Genomic DNA, 24,341 nt, shown 5'->3' with positions numbered 1-24,341 from the left:
ATCAACGCATGTACAAATATATTTCCCATTTTATAAGGGCTGGCATCTTCAGGTTGAGGTCTGAAACTTCTGAAACAACCTTTAATACCTGTATTTCAAAAATATATCACTCCGAGAAAAAAAATCGACGCCTTTTATTATATACTAGAAATCTTATAAATGCTGTTAAATAAAGGAGTAGCATTCTTTCTGAGACCCACTCTGTATGTATAATGAACGGTCGCCTATTCTACTAGATGTTTCACTCATTTCCTGAATTACAGTTATTTGTCAAGCTACGTACTTTCATTGTTTTTCATTATCCATAATACATTGTTTTCATATGAAAACAAGGAATATGAAAGTGAATCTTAGTTTGTTAACCTATTTGGAACTAATATTATTGTGTGGCAAGAAATGTTTCGATTAAAAGTGATGGCGGATATGGGAGTAGTTATGTTAAAAATATGAAAATACAGATCTGTAGGTTTTGTATGACGCCGCTAGACGTCAATTTTGGTGTTTTAAATGAAACCCAACATACACTCGTGAGCAAAAGTCGCACGCTTGCGATTAAAGGTCTCGCTTAAATTCGTCAAGATAATAATTTGAGATTAACCTATAAATATTTAGTATTCTTTCCTCTGGCACTAATTACAGCTTCCAATTGCTTTTTCATGGATCAAGATGTTTTGTTCAATGATTTCCCATTTTTGTGTGCTGTTTTGTGGTCCTATTTCGTGGCTGTTGCAGGATTTCTAGCTCAAACTTTCCTCTTAAGTTCATTTCATTAATGCTCGATAGGATTTAAGTCCGGGCTACACGTTGACCAATCCATAATGGAAATTTCGACATCCTGTTAATACTGCCGTACGGAATTTGCTGTATGTGGACCGTCATTGTCCTGCAAAAAGCCGAAGTTTTCCCTCTGAATCTAGTATGGAGAACGGTATGATCTCCTAAAACTTCTTTTATTTATCGACTCGCCGTTGACCCCATTTTTGCTTCTATTTGAATACCCGCGTAAACCTGCTATTGCCACGTTTTCTGTCCTCTGTAGACTCGTCCTTTTCTATCGGTAGCTTAAAGGCATAGTCTTCTTTCGCCTGAGGAGAAAACGAAGCCCCATTGTTCGTCAGTCCAAATAACGTATTTTCTGGCATATCGTAAACGGGCTGTTCTATAGGTTCTCGTTTTTTCTTCCGGATCTGCATCTTCGATTAAAGTTACTAGTCTCTTGGAAAGGAGGGTAAATTCAGGAAATAGCGGATTGACCCATGTGCACTGGCCACTTTTCACTGACTCTGGCCTTGTCATAATAGGGTGACCGCTTGAGCAGCTTTATCACTTGTTGTGTTGATTTTCAGGTAGAATTCTTGTTTGTTGTTAATGGAGATTCACGGTTGTTTGCTAACTGATGATAGTGGGTCAAATAGATAACCTTTCATAAGGGTCAGTTACACCTCAATTAGGACTATTCTAAGCAAGCTTAAAAAGTGTGGTTACCAATCACAACATATTGTTGAACTGTGACTGTGTAATTGTCCTTACTATGATCAGGAAAATCCGCAACTGGATTCAGACAAACATACCCAACGCACATACGTAGATTTCTAGGATTTAGGCGGCCATAAGTCGAAATTCCAATAATCGACTAATGGCAAACAATTTTTTTCCTGGAATAGTAGACTACCTGACGAACAACAGCCAACCCTACCCACATCCCTAGACTGCGCGAGCGCGCTGCATTACTAGTCGAAACTTGATTGTCGCACTTACTGCATGTGAAAGTTCTTGATGCCCTTTTCGTTTATCATTTTCTTCGGTGAATATTTTATGTGTCGGGTCATATTTGCTTGTTTAAGTGATGGATACCAATAATACAGGTAAGCCTTTATTAAATTAATATGAAATTGTATTAAATATATTGTCAATAAATGACTTAATGAGCCGTCAATAATACCCTTTTTTAGAAATGTTTTTTCTTTATTTTTCAATTTCAATCGAATAAAAACTTTACTTCCGCACCTTTCCGAGTTTCATTTCTGATTTCATTATATAGTATAAAGTCTTATAAATAAAACTGCTTAAAATCAGCTGCTAGTTTTAAAAATAAACGAGTTTTTGACAAAAATAGGAAAAAATCGGATTTTATGTTTTTGTGTTAATATTATTTTTTTATTGTTATAGGTTTACCTGGCTGCTCGGGGGTGAAAATGTTGACTCGTAAATACCTCTACGAATTGTTTGTGGTGAAGATAAAAGTAAAATCGTGTGGCAAAATCAAACTCAATCTTCACCTAGATATTGCCGTCCAATAAGATTTAGATTCATAAAAGAATCTACGGACATCACAAAAGAAGAAATCAATTATGTAAAGAATAGTGTAAACTCATTAAACTTGACGAAAGTTGACCTCAATGGAGAGAATTTTTTTTCAACATAGTTTTAAAATGACTATGGTTGACAGAAAGGTCTGCAATGCAGCTACAGACACCAAATCGACCAGCAGATGTTATATATGTGGAGCTACATCAAAAGATTTTAATGATTTAACAAAAAAAGGATGTATGCCCTCATGCTGTTGAATTTGACCTTTCCGTATTACATGCAAGAATCCGGATATTCGAAAGTGTGCTGAAAATATCGCGAGAGACGAACCGAAGAAGAAAAAAATCTAGAAAAGCAGAAGAAATTTGATATTCAGCAAAGATTTAGAGAGGAGACAGGTCTCTTAGTCGATATGCCAAAAAGTAACTTCGGAAACACAAACGATGGAAATACCAGCAGAAGATTCTTCGAGAACCCTGAATTGGCTGCAGAAATCACTGGGATAAGTTATGACTTGATTATTAGATTAAAAGTGTGTTAGAAGCCATATCAAGCGGCCATAAGATTGACTTAGCAAAATATGATAAATACGCCTTGGAAACTGCGAAACTATATGTTGAGTTATATGGCTGGAATCCTATGACTCCAACGATGCATAAGGTCTTAATTCATGGAGCTTCAATAATAGAAAATTCGTTGTTGCTGATAGGGCAACTTTCGGAAGAAGCTGCTGAGGGCCGCAATAAACATTTTAGGTCTTATCGCCTAAACTTTGCTCGCAAGTTTTCGAGGGAAGAATGCAACTTAGATATTTAACATAGGTTACTATTAACATCCGACCCATTTATTAGTTCCATGAGAAAGACCAAAAAAACCGCTTCAAAATTATTTTTGCCTGAGACAATGAAGCTATTAATTCCTGCTGAGCCAAACCGACCAATGGAAATTGATGAAAGCGACGAAAATTTAAATGTAGATGAATAAGTCTCCAATGTATGATTGATTATTTTTAGTGATTATCTATTTAGCTTATGTAACTTTAATATTGTATAACGAATGTGCAGATCCTTTTAATAATATAATATATTTACTTACTTATTAGAACAAAATAAACTTTGTTTTATTTAATAATACATACCTGAAAATATTACTAAAACGTAGACAGCTGTCCCTCCTTGGGGAATGCCGTGAGTATGTCATATGTATTTTCAATATAATATTAAAAAACACTTTGAAAACAACTACGATCTCGAATAAAATATTTTTTGATAAAAAATCACAAGTAGGTTCGCCTAACCACCGTGCACCAACAAATAATTTCGATAAGTTATTCCAAACACAGAATTCTTTTCATGTAATTTATTTTGTAATATAAACATCACATAAAATAATTTTGGCCGCCTAAATCCTGAAAAACGATCTATGTGCAACGCTTCCAAAAATTTGTAGAAATCGTTAGGGGTCCCCATTATTTCCCCTGAAATCTAATAGCTGAGCTGAATTGGCAGCATCTTGATCTGGCAGGAAGGTGTATTGGAAGGCTTGGATGAATGGGGTGGCCACCTAGACCACCTGATCTTAGTCGTTTTGATTTTTTTCTGTGGGGACATTTAAAAAGACGGGTCTATTTTAACCGACTAGACAATTTAGTAAACTCAATAGAACAAATTGGACAAAGGATAACTCTAATAAAATTATTGATAGCGTCATAACTTTTACAAATTTGACGTTTACGTTTAATTTTGGTTGATTTATATCAAAAGACATGGAAAAAAATAAACTGACGTGTTTTCATATTTTTTTTTCATAATCTATTACTTCTGTTTTTGAAATAAATTTTCTAACATCAATTTTATTTCTTATTCTTTGCAGATAAAAACGCTCGTTTTTCTATTTTTACTATGTGATACAATAAGGCTGATTTGCTCTGAAACGGAACCAAAGAAAGAGAAGGAAGAATTTTCAGCGGAAGAAACGAAAAAGTTAGAAATCATTAAGAGAATTAAAAAAATCAATGACGATGGATCCTACACAATTGGCTACGAAGCTGATGATGGCTCTTTTAAAATTGAGAGCAGGGATGTATTGGGTCACATTAAAGGAACCTATGGTTTCGTGGATCAAGATGGGCAAATAAAAAGAGTATCATACAGCACAACCAATTCTAGTGAAATTATTAGCAAGCCTCCCGAAGAAACCCTATCATCGGTTGTTCAAAGAATTCCAAGTAAAAAACAATCCACTACAACATTTGCCTTCACTTCTACACAATCAACACCATTGACATCAACTGTAACGTCCATTAAAAGGAAACCCATTTCGGTAAATGAAGAAACACAAAAACCAAACTACCAAAATGTGATAAACGTTGCCAATGCTGCTCCAGTCTCAAAGAATGTCGCATACACACCCGCCACATCCAAAGTACTAATTCAAGGAAAATCCGTAGCAAACCAAATAACAAAACCAGAAACAGTGACAATTATGCCGACAGAATCCTCTTCTCATAATCAATTTGACTCTGTACATGAAAAACCCCTTGAGGAATTGGAATCTGATGCTAGAGGCAATATATTACGAAGAGAACTTCCTCAACGTTTAATTTCACCATATGACGCCAGAGAACATATTTTCACACTTCAGCAGTCGATGGGAAAAGATGCAGTTGACGTGTATAGTAGTTCCATGACTACGGGTACTCCAAGACCATTATTCACTACTACAGCTAGACCTCTTCGACCTGTGCTATATTCTTCAGCTCCCACCACGCATACATCGAGAACGACATTTCCAGTTAATTACCTTAAAAATAGTCTTCAAGATATTGAAAGCACATCACGCGATTACCAAAAACAGGAAGTAACTACTGATTTTCCCGAGCCAACACCAGTTTCACCTGTACAGACTCCTGCCGCTAGAACCGATATACCTGAACCTCTTGTAGCTATAAGACATCCTAATCAAGGAAACGCAATCCTAGTTCCTTTAAGTCAACTTCAAGAAAGAATTATTCCTGCGGAGCAACTGAGATACTTAAATGAACCTCCCAGACAGTATTTTGTGCAAAATCAAAATAGACCAGTTGCGGTGGAGATAGAGCAGCAACCAGCTATAGTAAGAAGATTACCACACCACCATTTAAGACCGATGCCAGTACAAATTGATGAAAATGGTTATGTGAGAGAATTTCCTAAGCAGGTACCAGTACCGTATCCAGTTCGTATCACGCCTGTTCCTAGATATACCGACGAAGACGATGATATCGACAACATTCAACCCCCAGTGAGTACCAAAGATTTCCAAAGATTATTGCAACAATTAATTATAAGACAAAGTAGATTGGAGAAAATTAATACTTTAACTCGGCAACCACCTGAAATGCTTATACGCCCAGATCAACAAAAATTCAGACAATTTTATCGTCAACCAGCTCCTTCCTATGTTCATCAGGATCCAAATGTTCATTATATACAACAACAACAAGAACAAATGCAGAAGTATGCAGAGGCCGAGCGACAACAACTGGTTCCTCTAAATAATCAACACAGTCCAAATATTTACGAAGATTACGACTCTCAATCGTATAGACCTAATAGAAGGGTAGCTAGATTGTTACCCAATAATCTCAACCGACAACAACAACAAAAAGAAGAATATCTTCCTTCAGACGTCAGGGAAATGTTGCTTTTAAGGATGCTGCAGTTAGCTATTAACCCAGCTTTACCACTAGATGAAGACGAAATAGAAGTTACGAGAAGTTCCCCAGTAAAGAGAACACCAGTTAGAAATGTTGAAATTTTGGGAGAAGAAGATTCTCATGAGAAAAGTCGCGAACAAAAAGAAAAACGAGATACAATGGAGTATTAATCTAAACATATACGTAGGAATATACTACATGTTCATTTCTATGGATTTACTAAATTTCATAATTGAATTTTTCAAAATATAAAATGTAAACCACAGTTTGGATCAACGAATTCTCTCACCATGAACCTAAATATGAACTGAATGAAATATTAGAGAAGAAAAATCAGATTTTTTTGTTTTGAAATAAAAAAACTTCTATCTTCATTGTGTGAAACGACATGTTCTATATAGTCATTATTCCGCATCTAATCATTATTATTTATGTCTCAAAGATACATCTAAAACATCTTCATTGTAAATATATTTATTAAATATTCATTCCTATGCAGTTTGTTTTTCCATACCTCAATTTTGTAATTTTAGACTAAAGAAAGAAGGCTGAAGGTAAGTGAAAAAATGTACAATTTCTATAAACAATAAAAAACATTCCGTTCCTATTTTTAATAAGTATACCACTCACATAACTTGTGTAATAATTCGTTTACAATAATACAGAAAAATTTCACAACAGTCATCATTCATAAATTTCATTTACTTCTAAAACAATGACTTAATTATAAATTTTATTAAGACATAACAAGGCTATTCCTACTTTCATATAATTTTATCACCTATCACCTTCGTTGTTATGGTACTTCAATATTGAAAAAATGGAAACGTGTTTATAGAGTAAACATAGTGCAAGATAAATCGAAGAAAATTCGTAGATTCCAAATCTCAAACTCAAACAATAGGTATGTTTGGACGACGCAAACCAAATTATTAGACATTATAGTTTTATGGCCAAACTGTTAAGTTAAACATAAACATAAAAAAATTTTGATGTTCAGGGTGGCCCAGGAGACATTTTTTTTAATTGGGATTCCACACCCTATTTTTAGCAATTTACTTAGGTCACTTTTTCATAGGTACAACAAGGGTTATAAAACAATGAAATAACCCAGTCAATTTCTTTTATTTAAACATAAAAAATTTTAAATATTGATATAGTCACTATATAAAGTTGTTAGATTAGCTAATTACGTAGTAACTTAAGACAGAAGGTTCCTTAAATAGGAACTGAATAATAAATCAACCGACTTGGTATTATATGGATCTCACAACTTTTGACGATAGAAGACACAAGTTGCAAGACTTGGTTTTGATAGCATCTCATTTCTTTTTGTAGACAGACGTCCTTTCTTTCTTTTTAGTACCATCTACTTCTTAAATACCAACAACGAATTTTCTTAAAGCTCACTTTCTATCTTATGAGCTTTTCTTATTCTTTTACTTTTCCGGTACTACTTCTTGAGCTCCAACTACAATTTTTCTCAAAGCTCATTCGCTGTTTCTACGGGTTTTCTGGATGTATTTTTGTATTCACAAATTAAGGATTTTTGCGCTCTCGAGTGCCACGTATTTTATTTTCCAGATCAGCAGTTAGTTTTTGTACTATACCGATAAAACCATAAACATTTGATCATTTATTTTATCTTTTGTTTTTCCTTCATTTATGCACTAAACACTAATTGTATTCAAAATGTGAAGTTTCCTTGTCTACTAGAAGTGCCTTAGAGTTTTATGATCAGTCAGTCAGGGAGAGATAAAATTAAAAACTTTGTCTAGTTATAATTCTTAAGCTGCTGGTTTATTTTTGATGAAATTTTAAATATACCGTGTTTATACAATGTTTACTTGGTTACTAGAAATACAGCCTTCTAGTTTACTCCACAACGAAGTTATAGGGAGTCAAAAAAGGGTTGATTTTCTTCGAGAAATGAATGGTACAGCCGTGCCACTTTAGTTTGCTCAACTTGGCAAGGGAACTACCATACCTCAAAATATCTATTTACAAAGATACATATTATGAGATACTTTTAAATTTACTCACTCTTACAACTACATGTCTGTCTACATTTTTGCCTTTCTTTGATTTTCTTCTTTCGTTGAGTAAAAATTTATACATAGAGAAACTACGTTCTATTTCAGTCGATGTAAATGGCGCACATTTTAATGCTGAGGGGGTAATACAGACACAATATTTATTTCCGTTGTCCATTTACAAATAATTTTAATAAGGATAAATTAAAAGTAAGATCTCCCTGCCTGTTCGAAAACATTCCTTTTTATCGGAAAATGGTACCAGAATGATCATATCAAATAACAATAACAAACTTGAATAGATGAGGCTTTTACTCGATGAAAATCCATACATATAATAAGTTCAGTCTGTCCAAATATGTTTGAATTTGTTTCTTGTTACTTGTTTAGCCTAGCTGGCTTTATCAAAAGTTAGGAAAATGAATACGTAGTTTTTAACAAAAAGCACTTTATATTCTACGTCTGTATTGAAGTAATAAGATAATATCCAAAAGCTATTGAGCATGTTGTGTGCTAAATAAATACACAAATTCGATTTAAATTAGGCGCGTAATAATTTAAACTTCGCCAATAACCGACCGGTTGTAATAGGCTAGAAGGTCCTTACTTTTAATGTACCCTTACTATTATCAGTAAAAGAAGTGAAGCCTTTGGTTTTATCTAACACTTTCTGTAATTTTTTTAAATTGATTGGGCACTAGATCACCGGACTTTATTAAATAGAATAAAGATACTTCAATTTTTTCTATTATTATTTTGTGATAATTGTTAATAAAAACTTGAATTTCGGCTTAATTTTGAACTAGAAAAATTTTTATTTCTACAAACACGGCTAAATTTTTTTCAGTCTCTGATATTACTTATTTTATCTATCTTTTATCCTATTGACACTGTGAGAAAGACAAGAGAAGTGAAATAATTTAGGATAAAATACTTTCAGATATGTTCACATTTCAACGATGCATATAGCAACATCGGTTAGCATTAATACAACTTTATCGAAGGGGATATAATTGATAATATTATAAAGGCGTTACAATCAATGTAATAAATCGGATGGAAGATTTTTATAAGCCAATTTATTTATTTTTCAAATGATAATAAAACATTTCACATTCCATTTAACATATTTTGAATTTCTAAGAATGTTTTATTCTTAGTTTCGGGCATAGTAAGATATATACGAATAAATCCAACAAAAGATACAATACAAAATAGCCAGAAACACCAGTGCAATCCATAAAAGTCTTTTATTATAGGAAAAATGAAACTCACAATAGCAGAAACCAAGACGGCTATAATTAAAACATATCCCACCCCCACTGCTCTTAAATGATCAGAGAAAATTTCACCAGTGAATGCCAGAGGAACAACTCCTAATCCAATAGAATACACTATAATGTATATTATAATAAACAGAATTGGCAACCAACGAATATTGTCAAATAGTTGGCTACCTATGTGTACTTGATGAAAATAGACGCCCAAAACAAACAGTGAGAACATACACATAAATATTGAAAATAAAATTAATGGTCTTCTTCCTATCCTGTCTACAAAATACAGCGATATCGAGAATGCTAGTATTTTTGTAAACCCAATTATTATAGCGACTTCGTTTCCTTTCAATCCGGTATTTACGCTATCAAAAATAACTCCAACGTATGTTACAACAGCCGTAATGCCAGAAAATTGATCGAATATGATAATTTCACTACTCAGGATAAACGATTTTCTTGAACGGGTTTGTCTAAAAATGCTTAAAAACGTCGATTGTTTTGATGGAGTTGTTGTTAGTAGCATTGATTTTGTATTTTCATATTCTATATTTGCCATATTCCCCCGCAACTTCCTTAATTCTTTCATAACTTCAAAGTTTCTTTGTTTAGATAAAAGGTAACGAGGAGATTCGGCTAATAGTGGAGACAAAACCAGGTATAATATAAATGGTACACCGCATATCAATGTAAAGTATCTAACACTGGTTACCGAACCAAGAATGTATCCAATTAGAATTCCAAAAGGTACTTGTATTGACAGTAAACAACTCATTTTACCTCTCGTAGTGTCACTCGATATTTCACTAGTGTAAACTATAGCACTTATCATCGATCCACTTATACACATTTTATGTAACGACAAAAAAATTACAAGTGTATAGATATCCTCGGCAAATGATAATACAAGTAAGCTGAATATTGAAATTATACTAAGAAACTGCATTGTAGTTTTTCTACCAAATTTGTCCAATATCTTCGACCAAAATAAAAATGACAAACCACCGGCACAAACCGGAATGGATACCAACATGGACAATTGTAGGGTTGTAACAGGTGTTTCTAAAGGATTAATCTGTGTGTCGTTCGACTGTAGCACTGGAATAACAGGTAGAAACCACGTAGCACTCATTCCACATGCAGTAATTAAAAGATGAGCTGAAACATAAAACATTAACTTAATACATTTCATTCTCAAAGATTTTTTGTAATAAAAGAAAAAGGGAGAATTATTCTATTGAAATGATACATCACAATATTAGATGAAAGTGTCTTCAGTTTCAACAGTTGAGTCCAAATAGCCGATTCAATTTAAATAATAGTGCGTAGCATCAAAAGTAATTTCTTCATAACTTAAAGATTGTAGAAGTTGTTCTTTATGAATTTTCTGGAGTTCGTCTAGATCAGGGATGGGGAAACTACGGCCCGCGGGCCATCTCCGGCCCGTAAAGCGTTGAAATCCGGCCCACGACCAGCAAACAAAAGTTAAGTACAATTTTATTTTTAACAGAAATTACATTCTCATGAATTGGCAGTAAAGGCAGTACACGTCGGGCATAAAACCCGTAAGTCCGACAGTCATCGAACGCACTACCCATTTGAGCCAACTATTTTTGAACACCAGCAAATTGGAATTTTATAAGTCCTTATCTCGGACACAATACCCAGGCTTTCAAATGATCTCCTTTTTCATTGTTAAAAAATTCAGCATCACAAATTTTTCGGCTTATGATGAAGTCATGCAGAATTAAATACAGTTCCACATGTCACATGTTCCCATAAAGACCAGACCCACAATTAGTATTTCAGAAATTTTATGGCAATATTTTTATTTTAGTAAATAATGTAATGGCTCAACTTGGCCCGCTATATATTTCGTTAGCAAAAATGGGCACGCGAAGAAAAAAAAGTTTCCCCATCCCTGGTCTAGATGAATCTTCTCTAACTTAATTTTTCTATGTTTTTTCTCTTAAAAACACAAATTTATGTGAATGTGAAAAATTACAAAGTGGGAGCTCTACATCAGATTCACTACTAAAGAATCTATCTTAACTTTTCCTTAATTCTGACTTCAACTTCTTCTTCTTACAATACATCTTCATACTTATAGATAAAAACTGCTAAACTTGAGCAATCAGTCTCTTCTACAATAAATATAATCCCATTGACAACAATATTGTTACAAATAAGAAATGCGTTCTAAATAAATTCAATTACGTTCTGAATAAACATTACTAATTACGTATTAAATGAATATAACAAGACTATTACAATATAATTTGCATCTTCACAAATCCACATACGACAATTTTTTTTGACAAAACCATTAAGTTGAAATTGTATTCAATCGCTTGTAATAATTTTTTTGTTCGCGACAGCGAATTGACTTTGCTAGACATTTGACAGGATTATTAATATATTGAGGTTTATCATTCATATTGTAGTTACCCGTTGATGCAATTTATCCTGTGCTTATCCTTAAACCTTATAAATAAATCAAACAATCAGCTCCTTTTATATTCATACTTCTTCACGTGCCGTGATCGTCATCGGTCGCTGGCTCCCATATTGAAAATCGTTACTTTATTTACTGAAGCGCTTGATAGATGAATGATTTCCTAAATCCTTAACGAAAATATTTCAACCACGATGTTATTTATTGACTTGCTTGCTTCTCCTATCCACTATTTACTTTATAGGGCTGCTCATCACATGGCCACTATTCTAATTTGCATCGCTTTATAGTTTTGTTGATGCGCTCGGTGTATGTAACTCAACACATCTCAAACACTTCCAAACGTTCTAGCAGATAGCTACTTAGCACATCTTTTGAAAACAGTAAAATAATTGAAATTATCCCAATTGAGACAAAAGAATGAAATCTACTTTTTCCTTGAATTGGACCATGTTCTCTTTAATTCTGAATATTAAGCATCCTCCTGAGCTCTTCTTGAAAAGCTAAGCTCATCTTTTTAATGGTCTCTTTTAATCTCTCCAGTGATTGTAGTATGAAGTTAAGACTATTGAGCGTACAAATTCAAAGTATTTAAGAAAAGAATAATTAAAGTTAAACTGCGATATATAAAATTAGGGTACTATAAAAATAGGCACAAAACATCGATAATAGCTAAGGTTTGACGAGTTTACCAATATCCAACTTTTTTCTTTGTAACGTTTTATCAATTATTATAGATAAGAGTAGTTAATTAGTCACAGTAACGAACACTCGGAGCGGATATTTCTTTAAATACTTTGAAAAAGAACAGGATCGTACTTAAAATAAAGTCTATTATGTTTTCTTAGTTTTTACAATAGTTACATTTATCATTGATAGCTTTTTTGTTTCTATATATATATGAACCATCTCTAAAAACTCTCTTTTTCGTGTTTTTGAATATGTTTCGCGAATTTTCTAATCTTTATATTCGAATGTATATTCCATTGCATGGTTTATCAATGCAGTTATAGTTTTTTAATCGTATTAATGACCTTTTAGTCCATTTTCTAAATACTGAGATGTCGGCCCTATGTAGACAGCGTCCCAATCATTACAAGGTACTTGATATATAATGTTACTACTTTTATTATTGGCTGTTTTAGATTTTAGTGCAGTTTAGTTTACTAGTATCATATTTATATCTATGTAATAGAAGTGGAGCTGGGATAATCAAGAGAAAATTTAAAAGAAATCAAAGACACTGCTTTAACCAAAAGCTTATAGGTTATAATGTCAAGAAACTGAGAAGACGAGGTACCAGGGTATGAAAATAGGTAATAATAAGTTAGGACAGAGAATGAAATAACTGGATGAAAACGAGAATAAAACATATCATGAAGTTGAAAAAAAAATATTGAATTACCAGGAGTCAACGAAAAAATAACATGAAATCATAGTTGTAACTAAAAATTAGAGAAAGGATCAAGTAAAGTTCGACAATGGACACGACACATCATTTTATATAACAAAGTGGAATATGAAGACAGGACCCTGCAATAGAATAAGCTGCATCTTATATCACAAAAACATAAAATGTATTAATCAATGAACAGCTATCAATGAAAGAATATTCGGAATGTAATAGAAATGGAGAGAAGAATTAATACATTTTCAATATTATATGCTCCAACTAAGGACGAGATAAACATGAGAATAATAGATAATAAAAATAATAGTGTAATGTATAATCTAATAATGACTATCGGCACGAACATAATCAAGTGAGTTACATAATTCACCAGAAAATTTCAGACACTACTACGATAGATCCATTATAAACGATAGTCAGGTGATGAATATCAGACCTGATCGTGGTGGTTGATAGAAGAGTCAATTCATTCGATCTCTTTGACATAGTAACACCAAACACTCACAACGTTCCCATTAAACACCAGGAGAAACTGGCCAAATACGTGGATTTCGCAAATGAGATTAAACAGATGTGGCACAGCGAAGGTATGGAAATCGTTCCATTTATTATGTCAGCAACCGGCGTCATGCCTAAGACATTGTATCGACAAACTGAACCTAATCCTTTTTATACGTATTATACAGTAGAGGTACTAAATATTTCGCTTATTAGTAATTAACAATATTAATAATGAAAACAAAGCCCCCAGAACAAAGAAAAAACAAAATAGCATCAAATATATAAAAAATATTTTGTGGAGATTCTGAAGTTAGAAGCTGAAGCATTTGGAGTATTATTTCCTTCATATACGAAAGGAGATAGATAATAAAGCCCGATCAATATTTACGGAGACTAATAGATTCAGTACAGTTTACTATTTTACGAGAGAAGATGAAAAATTACAATAGATCACAACCATACAAATCATACAGCGCTTTTCGTAAGGGTATGTAGGTGTGCAAAATTATATCTTTACAGGAAAGATGTTGCTTTTTTATACGTAAAAAAACATTTGACATCCCCAGACTTTAAAGAAGAAAACTGTGAACCATATTTCAATCGAGGCTATGAAAATGATATGCTAAAAAACAGGTGATTATATAAAAATAGAAAAACTAGAATTACTGTACAATTGGCTTAAGGCAATTGGAAACTTAAGTCCTACACTATTCAATGTGATAATGGACGATATAATAATAAAGTAAAAGATAGATATATATAGATATAAAAGGTAATAAAAATATGTAAAAAATTGAATGAGAGAAGAGAAAGCCGATGCTACTATCGATTGAATTGTTAAACGATGCTTTTGACACAGGAATCAAATCTAAACGTTGGAATATATGATCGAACAAAAGTGATTGTATGATATCCGGAACGATTCGACCAAGGATCAATGAGTAGAGAATAAAAAAGATAACAAACACAATCCAAAAGAGCGTTGGTGTGGTCACTGCACATTATTCTGTTAGCACATGACTTCAGAAATGAGAATTTACAATAAACGACTATTGCAAAGAATGTAATGAAGTAGAGTCGCTTGGAAGAAATAGCAGAATTAGAAATAGACAAAATAAAAATCCACGAACTGAGTTGGAAATGGTTAAGAATGAGCTATTAGAAAGAAATAATTGTAGGGTAGTTTGAAAGTTAACTAAGTATTGAAAACCGCAAGAAAACAAATTCGAAATTATTGTATAAGAATACAGCTACTTATTAAGCTTCTAAAAAGAAATAAGCTCAGATGGAATGGCATTTTAATACTATTGAAAAATAATTAACAAGAAAGAATGGTGTGATTAATAGTTGTTTATGCAACAAGTGGAAAAAGTAAGTGTTTATTGCACGCGACATGAATTTGTCTTACTGGGACGAGTTTGACAACATGTAGAGTGCAATAACCACTTTTTGCAAAGTTGCATACGATATTTAATAATAATCGGTTACATTGAGAAAGTTGGGAATTAGTAATTAGATATAATTTAAATCAAACATTATTTATACCATTAATATCAAAAGTAAATGTACAATTTTTGAAATTTCTAGTATTATTATTTATTATTGAATTATTGGAACTTAATTTCTTGTATTTACAGTATATATCGATCAAATTTAATCCTTCTCCAACCTCACCTCTAATGACAAAATTTCTTTACTTGTCAGTTATTGAACGTGGCACTTTTACAATTAATATTAAACCTACTTCTACGTCTATACTCAATTTTTGAAGCTTATCTCTACGACATGCCCCTGCGATGCCAAATATTGCAACGACGTATAACAAATAATTTTAAAATGTCTTACAAAAGCTGAACCATAATTACTGACTCACTTTTTCATCAAATACTGGGAAATCGGAGCTTTAGAAATTGATAAATGTGTCCCCTATTAAATACTTTTGACTTTTTGGACCAAAAGTACTGCTTCATAAATGCCATTAGAACGCGGCTCATACAAAACAGTAACTAGTGCGAAATATATCACTTTACAAACTCAATATACTATTATTGTACTAGTGCAATACCTCAAAATGACAAAAAGCTATTTCATATAAGATAAAAAGTGATTTGCTAGAGAGCGACCAATGTTTAAATGGAATATCATATCATATATATTCACTATTGACATTAATACTTACGTTGATAGGCATTTCGTTCTGTGGTTTATAATATTTCCTTATGAGAGTCATGGTTAATAAAACCATTTTTTGTATGTTTGTTTAACATACATTCTATTTACCCAACAAAATTAAGTTAAAGATATCCACATTATGCAAACTTAAGTAAACATTATGAGAGAATAAAATCAGCATTACTATTAAAATGTGCACATTCTTGGATTCGTATTATTCATTGTTTTATGAAGATATTTTAGGTGGATATTGAAAGAGATTTCTTCTAAAGATTTGGAGAAAGTTCTTAGCCACAGATAACAATCAGTTAATAGAAAAGATACAAGAAATACACTTCCTAAGGTAGTTTAATACAATGTAATAAGGGAGTTAAACTGCTACAAATTTGTGTTTTTAAAAGCCTCGGTTTGGTTCATAATTAATATGGATTTTTCTAAGAATTCAACTAATATAGAAAAAAATCACATTTTACAATATTGTCTAATAATTTTGTTCTGATATTTTTTATTTTATAATATGTTAATGTTTACTAATACTCTGAAAAATTTACCTGAAAATGCGCAAAAATACATATACCAATGAAAACGATCCTTAAAATTCTCACAACTATGCAACGGAATGTTTTCAACTTCAAAAGCTTGTACCTCCATTAATACAACACCTAATATGTCAACTGAAAATTAAAGATCAACAGATACTAAAAAGAAGCAAAACTAATGTTTCATATATAAAGAATATAATAATATAACCAGCTTAATAGACCAATTAGTAGACTGGCCTAGTAGACCGAATAACTAAGTTGTTTTGGGCTGTTATACGAAAAAGCACATTATATTTGAATAACATGATAAGCAGAGTAGAAATACTATAGATTAAAGAACTGATACGCCCTTCCAGTTCAAAACGTTAATAGGTATTTGGTAAACATATTAGCTGAATTCCGAACAAGTTTAGGTACTAGTAGTATTTGAACTTTCGAAATGTCATTAGAGCTCCGTTTTGAATTGTTAGTAACAGTTTCGTGTATGCTAATCATTCAGTTTTTACAAGAAATACAAATGTATGCACAATTAACAAAATAATATTATATTAAAGTCAGACTAATTCGTACAATTTTGGTTTGATCAATACATAAAGAATATTGGTGACTTTGCTGAATTAGAAAAGTCAGTAGGTCTAACGTAAAAAGATTCAATATTTTCTTTGTTCCTTTGCTTTGCGTCACTTATTTTTTAGCTTATAATAGAGCTATATTAGAAGAATTGTAACGCCTATATAGATGGAGCTTATACAGAAATAATTATGGCTGTGATTCCATTTGTCCGCCGCTATTGGTTCGATTGGATTGGAGGTCGTCTAGGGCTATTTTTTGTAGGTACGAGGAATATTGCCACTTAATTTTTCCATTTTTGTTAGCAATGATTTTAGTTACACTAATATTGTATGGTTTTCCTACATGGAATTTTGGAGTGTTAGAAACTTTCTTCGCTTGCTACAGGGTACGATTCTGAAGGTAATAATTATGGTAGAATATTGTGTAGGTATTTGAAGTAGAGTCTTGATCATATAGTAAGTCTACGCTTATTATATCATAATAATTCAGGATGTCATCTTCTTTTATTTAAAAAAATCGATCCTCACTGTGATGTTTTAGAACTTTTGTTACTAACCATTTTAATTCTTCGAAACACTTTATATCAATCCTAAACAACTTTTGTGAAGGATATTTATTGTGTAATTGCTTCCACCAGATCGTTCAGAAGTTGAAGGATAATTTGGAGGGTTGGATTTAATTCGTCCAGTATATTCAAATCGAATAGAAAATTATTCGGATATGCGATGATTTGATTGATTTCTTCGAAAATAGTTTCCAGGTTGTGTGTAAAAAAAATAATGGTTTCATTAAACTTTTCCAAAATTCTTTAATTTAGGCTTATGTTATGATTTACGTTTTTCATAATGTTTTCTTGATTTGTTTGAAGTATTTGTATAGTCGTATTGTAGATTTCGGTGTCTTCCTGGTTAAGTCGTTAAGAATTCCTAGTTGTTTTTATGAAGTTGGATAGATGGATAGTATCTTCTGACTTTAGTTAAAATCAAAATCAAAAAATTTTTTTGGGTTGTTCAAATAAGGATAGCTGATTCCGTTTTCTATGGCCTTCGTCACTGCTTGGTGTATGTTATCGATAGTTTTAATTACTTCTATTATCGTCGTGATTATTAGAACGTATCATTGATTGTCCTGGGTTGAAGGTAAGTAATCCTTGATTTTTTTTTCGGATCTCTTATTTTAATTTTTAGTGTATGCATAGTATTTTTTTATGTACAATTCGAAATCATGGCAATAGTTAATATCTTTTCAAAGTTTTGTAACATGACAATATTTTGAATATACCTTTGCTCATGTATTGTGGTATTGGTAGTCACTTCTATTTTAATTTTAACATCCGAGTTTTTGAAGAAATTTATTTCTCATAGACCTTCCACAATCAATTGTACGGGTCTTTTAAGACGAGCCAAATTCAACAACATCACCGGCCATATCATCACCGTTCCATTAAAGCAACGTAGAAAGGTCAATTCTGAATGGTACACCAGTATTTGTTTGCCAGAAGAGATCGAAAAAATCTGGGTACGAACCATTCTCCAACACTACAAAGCGAGCTCCCACACAAAAGCTCAAACAAAAATAAATTGTGAGTTTCACGGTTTTCTACACTGTAAGCAGTGGTTGATGCGTTTGAATTACATATTTACCTCGGTCGAAATAAAAAAATACTTCGGCAATTAGTTCTAACGTATGGAAACTTTGATCCAATTATAAATATTTGGTTTTATTTGTATATCACAAAATTCAAAAGATACCCTCGTACCAACCATGAACTGAACAGTTCATCACTATCCACAATGTTTTCTATTAGACCAGAATCTAGAATAAATTATATTTAATTTTTGCTGCACTCTGCCTTCAATTCATCTCATCCTGCATGTCGCGAAACAATTTTCTTCTGGCAGAGAATTTAGACGCACATTATATATCGTTTGAATGGATTGTTATCTACGCTAATTTTTTACCCTTTTATATAAATAGCAAATCCTTTTTATATGATTTCCCTTCACAATGATCACACTTTATATTAGAAAACTTGTATTTAAGTTCCTCTTACAATTTGGGAAAATTTTCTTTTTCCAAGTGAGCTACTTACCATTCTTTCTTTTTTTCTGGATTAAATAATCCTTTTCAAGTGTAAAGGACCTTTTACGAAATCGATTTTCTTCCCAGAACTGTGATTGAACACCATATAAGGAGGGCAATGTTAATAATACGTGGGATACTTAATCCATTTTCTCTAAGATTGCTCTCATCAAAATGTAAGGATGATTTATTAAATTTCCATCATCTTGCAGCTTCAGGCTCAATAATATGGGTTTTGCGATATTATCATCTTCAACAAAACTCAGAAATGTATCATTCAAGTATTCTAAAATATTGTGTCTTATAGGAGTGTTTTCTCTTATTCCATTCGGTTGATAGTTTTTAGATAACGTTTACTTATCCAACTCGGTCAGTAGTGCTCTGATACGAAATGTACAGACACTGTACTTCTCGACGTGGTAATATTAGTTTCAGAATTTTTATAGTCCATTTTGTTTTGCTGGGAGTTTCACATCACAGATAATTTAATTTTTGTCTATCTTGGTTAAGTACTTAACTATCTTTATAAGTTAACATAGACTGAGCCCGTAATCTATTGGAATTTTGTTTGATGTTGGTTATAAAATTGGGCTTCATACTAGTTATTGAGCTTTTCATATATTACAATTATCTAAACTTGAAAAATTGATATTTCTCAGGTCACAATTTGGGAGAAAGGTACTGTACGCGCCTATATCCGAATTGACCAATAAACTTGAAAGGAACGTTGAAAAATTGTTTAAACCATTATATTATAAATCTTTATTTATGATATTCGAGCAATCGAAGAACAAATAATATTCGTTGATTTATTAAAAATACTATAAAGACGTTACAAACAATTTATATAAATAAAACAATTTTTCTGTTTCATTTACCAATTTATCTTATAATGAGACATTTCAAATTCTTTTTAACATATTTTGTATTTCTAAGAATGTTTTATTCTTAGTTTCGGGCATAGTAAGATATATACGAATAAATCCAGCCAAAGATGCAATACAAAATAGCCAGAAACACCAGTGCAATCCATAAAAGTCTTTTATTATGGGAAAAATGAAACTCACAATAGCAGAAACCAAGACGGCTATAATTAAAACATATCCCACCCCCACTGCTCTTAAATGATCAGGGAAAATTTCACCTGTGAAGGCCATAGGAACAACTCCTAATCCAACTGAATACACTATTATGTATATTATAATGAACAGAATGGGCAACCAGCGAATATTTCCAAATAAAGAGCTTCCTATTTGCACTTGATGAAAATATACGCCCAAAATAAACAGTGAGAGCATACACATAATTGTTGAAAACAACATTAATGGTCTTCTCCCTATTCTGTCTACAAGACAAAGAGATAATATGTACGATAATATTTTTGTCACTCCAATTATTATAGCAACTTCATTCCCTTTTAAACCAATATTCGCATTATCGAAAATAACTCCTACGTAGGTTAAAATAACCGATATACCAGAAAATTGTTCGAATGTGATAATTTCACTGCCAAGGAAAATCGATTTTCTTGAACAATTATTTCTAATGATACTTAAGAACGTCGGTTTGGTTGGAGTTGTTGCCGGTAGCAGTGTTCTCATATTTTCGTACTCCATATATGCTATATTTCCTCGCAACTTTTTTAATTCTTTCATAACTTCAAAGTTTTTTTGTTTTGATATAAGGTAACAAGGAGATTCGGATAATAGTGGAGACAGAACCAGGTATAATATAAATGGTACACCGCATATCAATGTAAAATATCTAACACTGGTTACCGAACCAAGAATGTACCCAATTAGAATTCCAAAAGGTACTTGTATTGACATTAAGCAACCCATTCTGCCTCTCGTAGCATCACATGATATTTCAGTAGTGTAAACTAGAACACTTATCATTGATCCACTCATACATATTCTATAAAGTGACAAAAAAATGATAAGTGTATAAATGTTTTTGGCAAACGATATTACAAATAAGCTGATTAACGCAACTATACTAAGCAAGTCCATTGTAGTTTTTCTACCAAATTTGTCCATTATCTTCGACCAAAATACAAATGATACAGCTCCAGCAGCAATTGGAATTGATACTAACATAGACAATTGTAGAGTGGTTACAGGTGTTTCTAAAGGATTAATATGTGTGTCGTTCGACTGTAGTACAGGAATAACAGGTAAAAACCATGTTGTACTCATTCCACAAGCTGTTATCAGGAGATGAGCTGAAACATAAAACGTTAAGTCAATAGATTTCACTAACACCAAAGATTTTTAAGTACTTATGTTATCATTACTCTACTTAGGGAAAAGATAGGGTTAAATGGTTTGAAAAATAAATTTTCTGATCCCCTAAATTGTAAGTGAAACTATTAAAAAACATGTTCAAAATTATAGGTAAAAATTCCAACGTTCTTTTGTCATTGGCCATTAAAGGGAGAAGCTCTACATCAGTACCCGAGCGCGGCATAGATATTACCGAGCGATCTCTCACATAATCATTCACTCACTACCTGGTATGTATAGAGTCTCCCTAATTTCAATAAATATCAATCCATGTTTTTTCACTATAGACACCTTAGGTAGAAATTTTTAAACGCATTGTAACTTGGTATATTTTGAACACGAAGTTTTTGATAGGTAGGATATTTTTTGAAATGCTTCTTTCTCAAGAGCTTTCGTAAACTTATTTTTTCATATTATTGCGTTCAATATGAACCTAAAATCGAAATATCATCATTATAGGAAATATTTTCGTTTCACAACAAGTTTTGAAAAATATCAAGAATGCACTTTTCATCTGTGCCCAATAAATAACTCAATTTGAAATTTTTTGATAACATTTCTTTGCATACAGAATAGAAACATAGCATCCGGTCTTGTTTGGTTTCAAATGGAAATATCTGCTTCCAGAATGTACACAAAATAAGGGTTTGGATAATACCTTCGGTGTTTAACGCGTGTAGCGAAAGTTACAGCGCCTCTAAAAAAGAAGATTGGGTAGAATGTTTGGAATGCAAAATGTGGGCCTACGTCAAATTTGGAAACGGTTACTCATACATTTGCACTAATTGCAATTTTGATGAAAACTAATTTCATATTAGTATGTGTAAATATGTATTTTTTAATGATATGTGATATGATATGATATTTAAAATGTGAGATTCCAAAGTTTGCTGAAAGTTTATTCCAGTAATTAAAAGTTTAAATGATTTACAACAAGTTCTTATTTGTAGACGAAGTATCTGTGTTTTTATGTAAGGTTTAAAAAAAATTTCGTCAAATTTATATTATTTTTAAAATTCATAATTGAAAAAACTGTTTCTAGTGATCTCTTTTGTTTATAACGTTTTCAAATAATGAGAAAATATTATTAATCATTGACGATATTGTCTATTAATTTGACACAACATGCCCCGAAGGTGTAACAACTAGACTCAAACCGGGGGTAAGTTGTTACAATTTTTTTAACTTCTCAACCATATTGTAATTGATGAAAGGACATAATAACGATATAAGTAAATCAAATAAATTGGTAGCTTTTATCATTTTTACAATAATCTAAAAATTGTAACAACGTGCCCCCCGCTCCTTTATATTTAAATAAACTTGAAAAGAGCAAGAGAGTTTTTTGAGATCAAATTTTAATGATTAACAAATGATGCAAAAAAGAGTTTCTAAGAAAAATATTGAATTCCTTCTAATTATTTCTGAAAACCTCGTTTCTTATTTTAAAAATTATGGTTTCCTCTTAAAATTCATTAAATAAAGCAAAAAAATACAATTTTACAGCATTTGTCTACAACTAATTCCTAATAATATGCTTTACATTTAATTCATAGATTTGAAGCACATATTATGTCAATGTTTTGGCTAATTTGCACTAACACTCTGAAAACATTACCTGAAAATACGCAAAAATACATATACCAAGGAAAACGATTTTTCATTTTCTCAAAATTATTGAACGAAATGTTTTCTACTTCTATTTCCATTACTAGAGCGATTACTATGTTAACTTTTGAAAATCAAACAACAACCGATAATGAAAACAAACAAAACAAAAGCTCATTATGTTCCATATATCAAGAAATACATAAATATATATTGCTTTTGAAGAAACTGATAAAATAAAATAACTTAATAGACCAATTAGTAGACCGGCCTAGTAAATTAAACAAAAAGTTGGTTCGTGCAGTTATAGAAAAAGAATATATTGGAATCGTGTGAGAAGGGAAGTAAGAAGATATAGGAATAAGCCCAGTAGCAGCCAATTTTCCGGTGGATATTTGATGACCAAGGTCGACATTCTTAAAAATTTGTATGAAGGTAGTATTTATAACCTTCTTCAAAATCTAAGTACCGAAGAGTGCTTTTGCACAGGGGGTGAAAGACACCACTTCTTGAATATGAAAATTTATTTCATCAAAATAATCTCTTAGCTCGATAGTCTGACTAATTCTACGCAACTTTTATTCTACTAAGTTTTTTTTCTAAACTTATTACTATTGTAGTTATTGACGGTTGAACATTTTTTATTGAAAAAACTGATATTTTTCACAGTTTTTCATGATTAAATTAGTTTTCATTTTATCACAAAAATGTAGTTATTAGAAAAAAAAGATTTGATTTTTAAGAACTTTTGTAAATTCAATGACTGAGTTATTGCTCGTTGAAGAATGGTTATTTTTGGGGAACCCGAAATTGAAAACTTTAACCTTAAATAACTTGAAATTGATGAAATTTTTGGAAAAAAATTAAGAGATCTTTTTCAAAGCACATTAATTTGAGCATATTCAAAAGTTTGTTACATAAGAGTTCACTGATTTATAATAAAAATAAGGTTTCTTCTTTTTTCTTTTTTGAAAAAATGTAATAATTATACCCTAGCCATTACCACCCTAATTAGAATTAATCGTAATCCACTTGCGATTAACTTTATGTATTATTTATATGGTCCATGTGCTTTAACTGGTTGTAAATGCTTATTTTATAAAAAATAATTGATTACATTGAACACTGAAAAAAGGATGAATTTCTCTTAAATAAATTGGATAAAATCCTGAGCCAACTTGTAATCAAGCGTATTACAGCAATCGTGAATTGGTGATTAGCCCAACTGAAAGTAAATGAAAATTTAAATCGAGAATTTTCATTTTTCACCAGAATCATTCTACCTATCAAGAGGCACAGGAATACATTCCTTTTTAAAAAAGTACGATCAAATTAAAGTTATAATTTTGAGTTTGATGACTCTATATCTCTTGATTTCTTCTCTGCTTTCTACTC

The 24,341-nt window shown here is 31.8% G+C and overlaps 3 protein-coding genes across 4 annotated transcripts; 1 reads left to right on the top strand and 2 right to left on the bottom strand.

Moving 5' to 3' along the window:
* The first annotated feature begins 1,846 nt into the window (after nt 1-1,846).
* LOC130445871 (uncharacterized) lies at nt 1,847-6,177 on the top strand. Its single transcript, XM_056781758.1, has 3 exons — nt 1,847-1,865; nt 2,170-2,243; nt 4,183-6,177. The coding sequence occupies exons 1-3, from the start codon at nt 1,847-1,849 to the stop codon at nt 6,175-6,177; spliced, it is 2,088 nt and encodes a 695-aa protein (XP_056637736.1).
* A 2,927-nt stretch (nt 6,178-9,104) lies between these two features.
* Nucleotides 9,105-16,739, bottom strand: LOC130445120 (facilitated trehalose transporter Tret1-2 homolog). 2 transcript variants are annotated; one of them, XM_056780634.1, is made up of 2 exons: nt 16,408-16,739; nt 9,105-10,475 (listed from the first exon to the last, which is right to left on the bottom strand). In XM_056780634.1, exons 1-2 carry the CDS (start codon nt 16,505-16,507, stop codon nt 9,151-9,153), a joined length of 1,425 nt encoding a protein of 474 aa, XP_056636612.1. In that variant the 5' UTR covers nt 16,508-16,739; the 3' UTR covers nt 9,105-9,150. The 2 variants fall into 2 exon arrangements, with proteins under 2 accessions (XP_056636612.1, XP_056636613.1); XM_056780635.1 differs by lacking the exon at nt 16,408-16,739 and adding an exon at nt 11,766-12,318.
* A 3,064-nt stretch (nt 16,740-19,803) lies between these two features.
* On the bottom strand, nt 19,804-23,132 carry LOC130445121 (probable metabolite transport protein CsbC). The gene is made up of 2 exons (XM_056780636.1): nt 22,957-23,132; nt 19,804-21,277 (listed from the first exon to the last, which is right to left on the bottom strand). Exons 1-2 carry the CDS (start codon nt 23,045-23,047, stop codon nt 19,956-19,958), a joined length of 1,413 nt encoding a protein of 470 aa, XP_056636614.1. The 5' UTR covers nt 23,048-23,132; the 3' UTR covers nt 19,804-19,955.
* Between the last annotated feature and the right edge of the window lie 1,209 nt (nt 23,133-24,341).

Source organism: Diorhabda sublineata, chromosome 6 (genome assembly GCF_026230105.1).
Source record: "Diorhabda sublineata isolate icDioSubl1.1 chromosome 6, icDioSubl1.1, whole genome shotgun sequence".
NCBI classification, from domain to species: Eukaryota; Metazoa; Arthropoda; class Insecta; order Coleoptera; family Chrysomelidae; genus Diorhabda; species Diorhabda sublineata.
The sequence above is the reverse complement of the archived record's forward strand: the minus strand, read 5'-3'. Positions and strand labels throughout refer to the sequence as shown.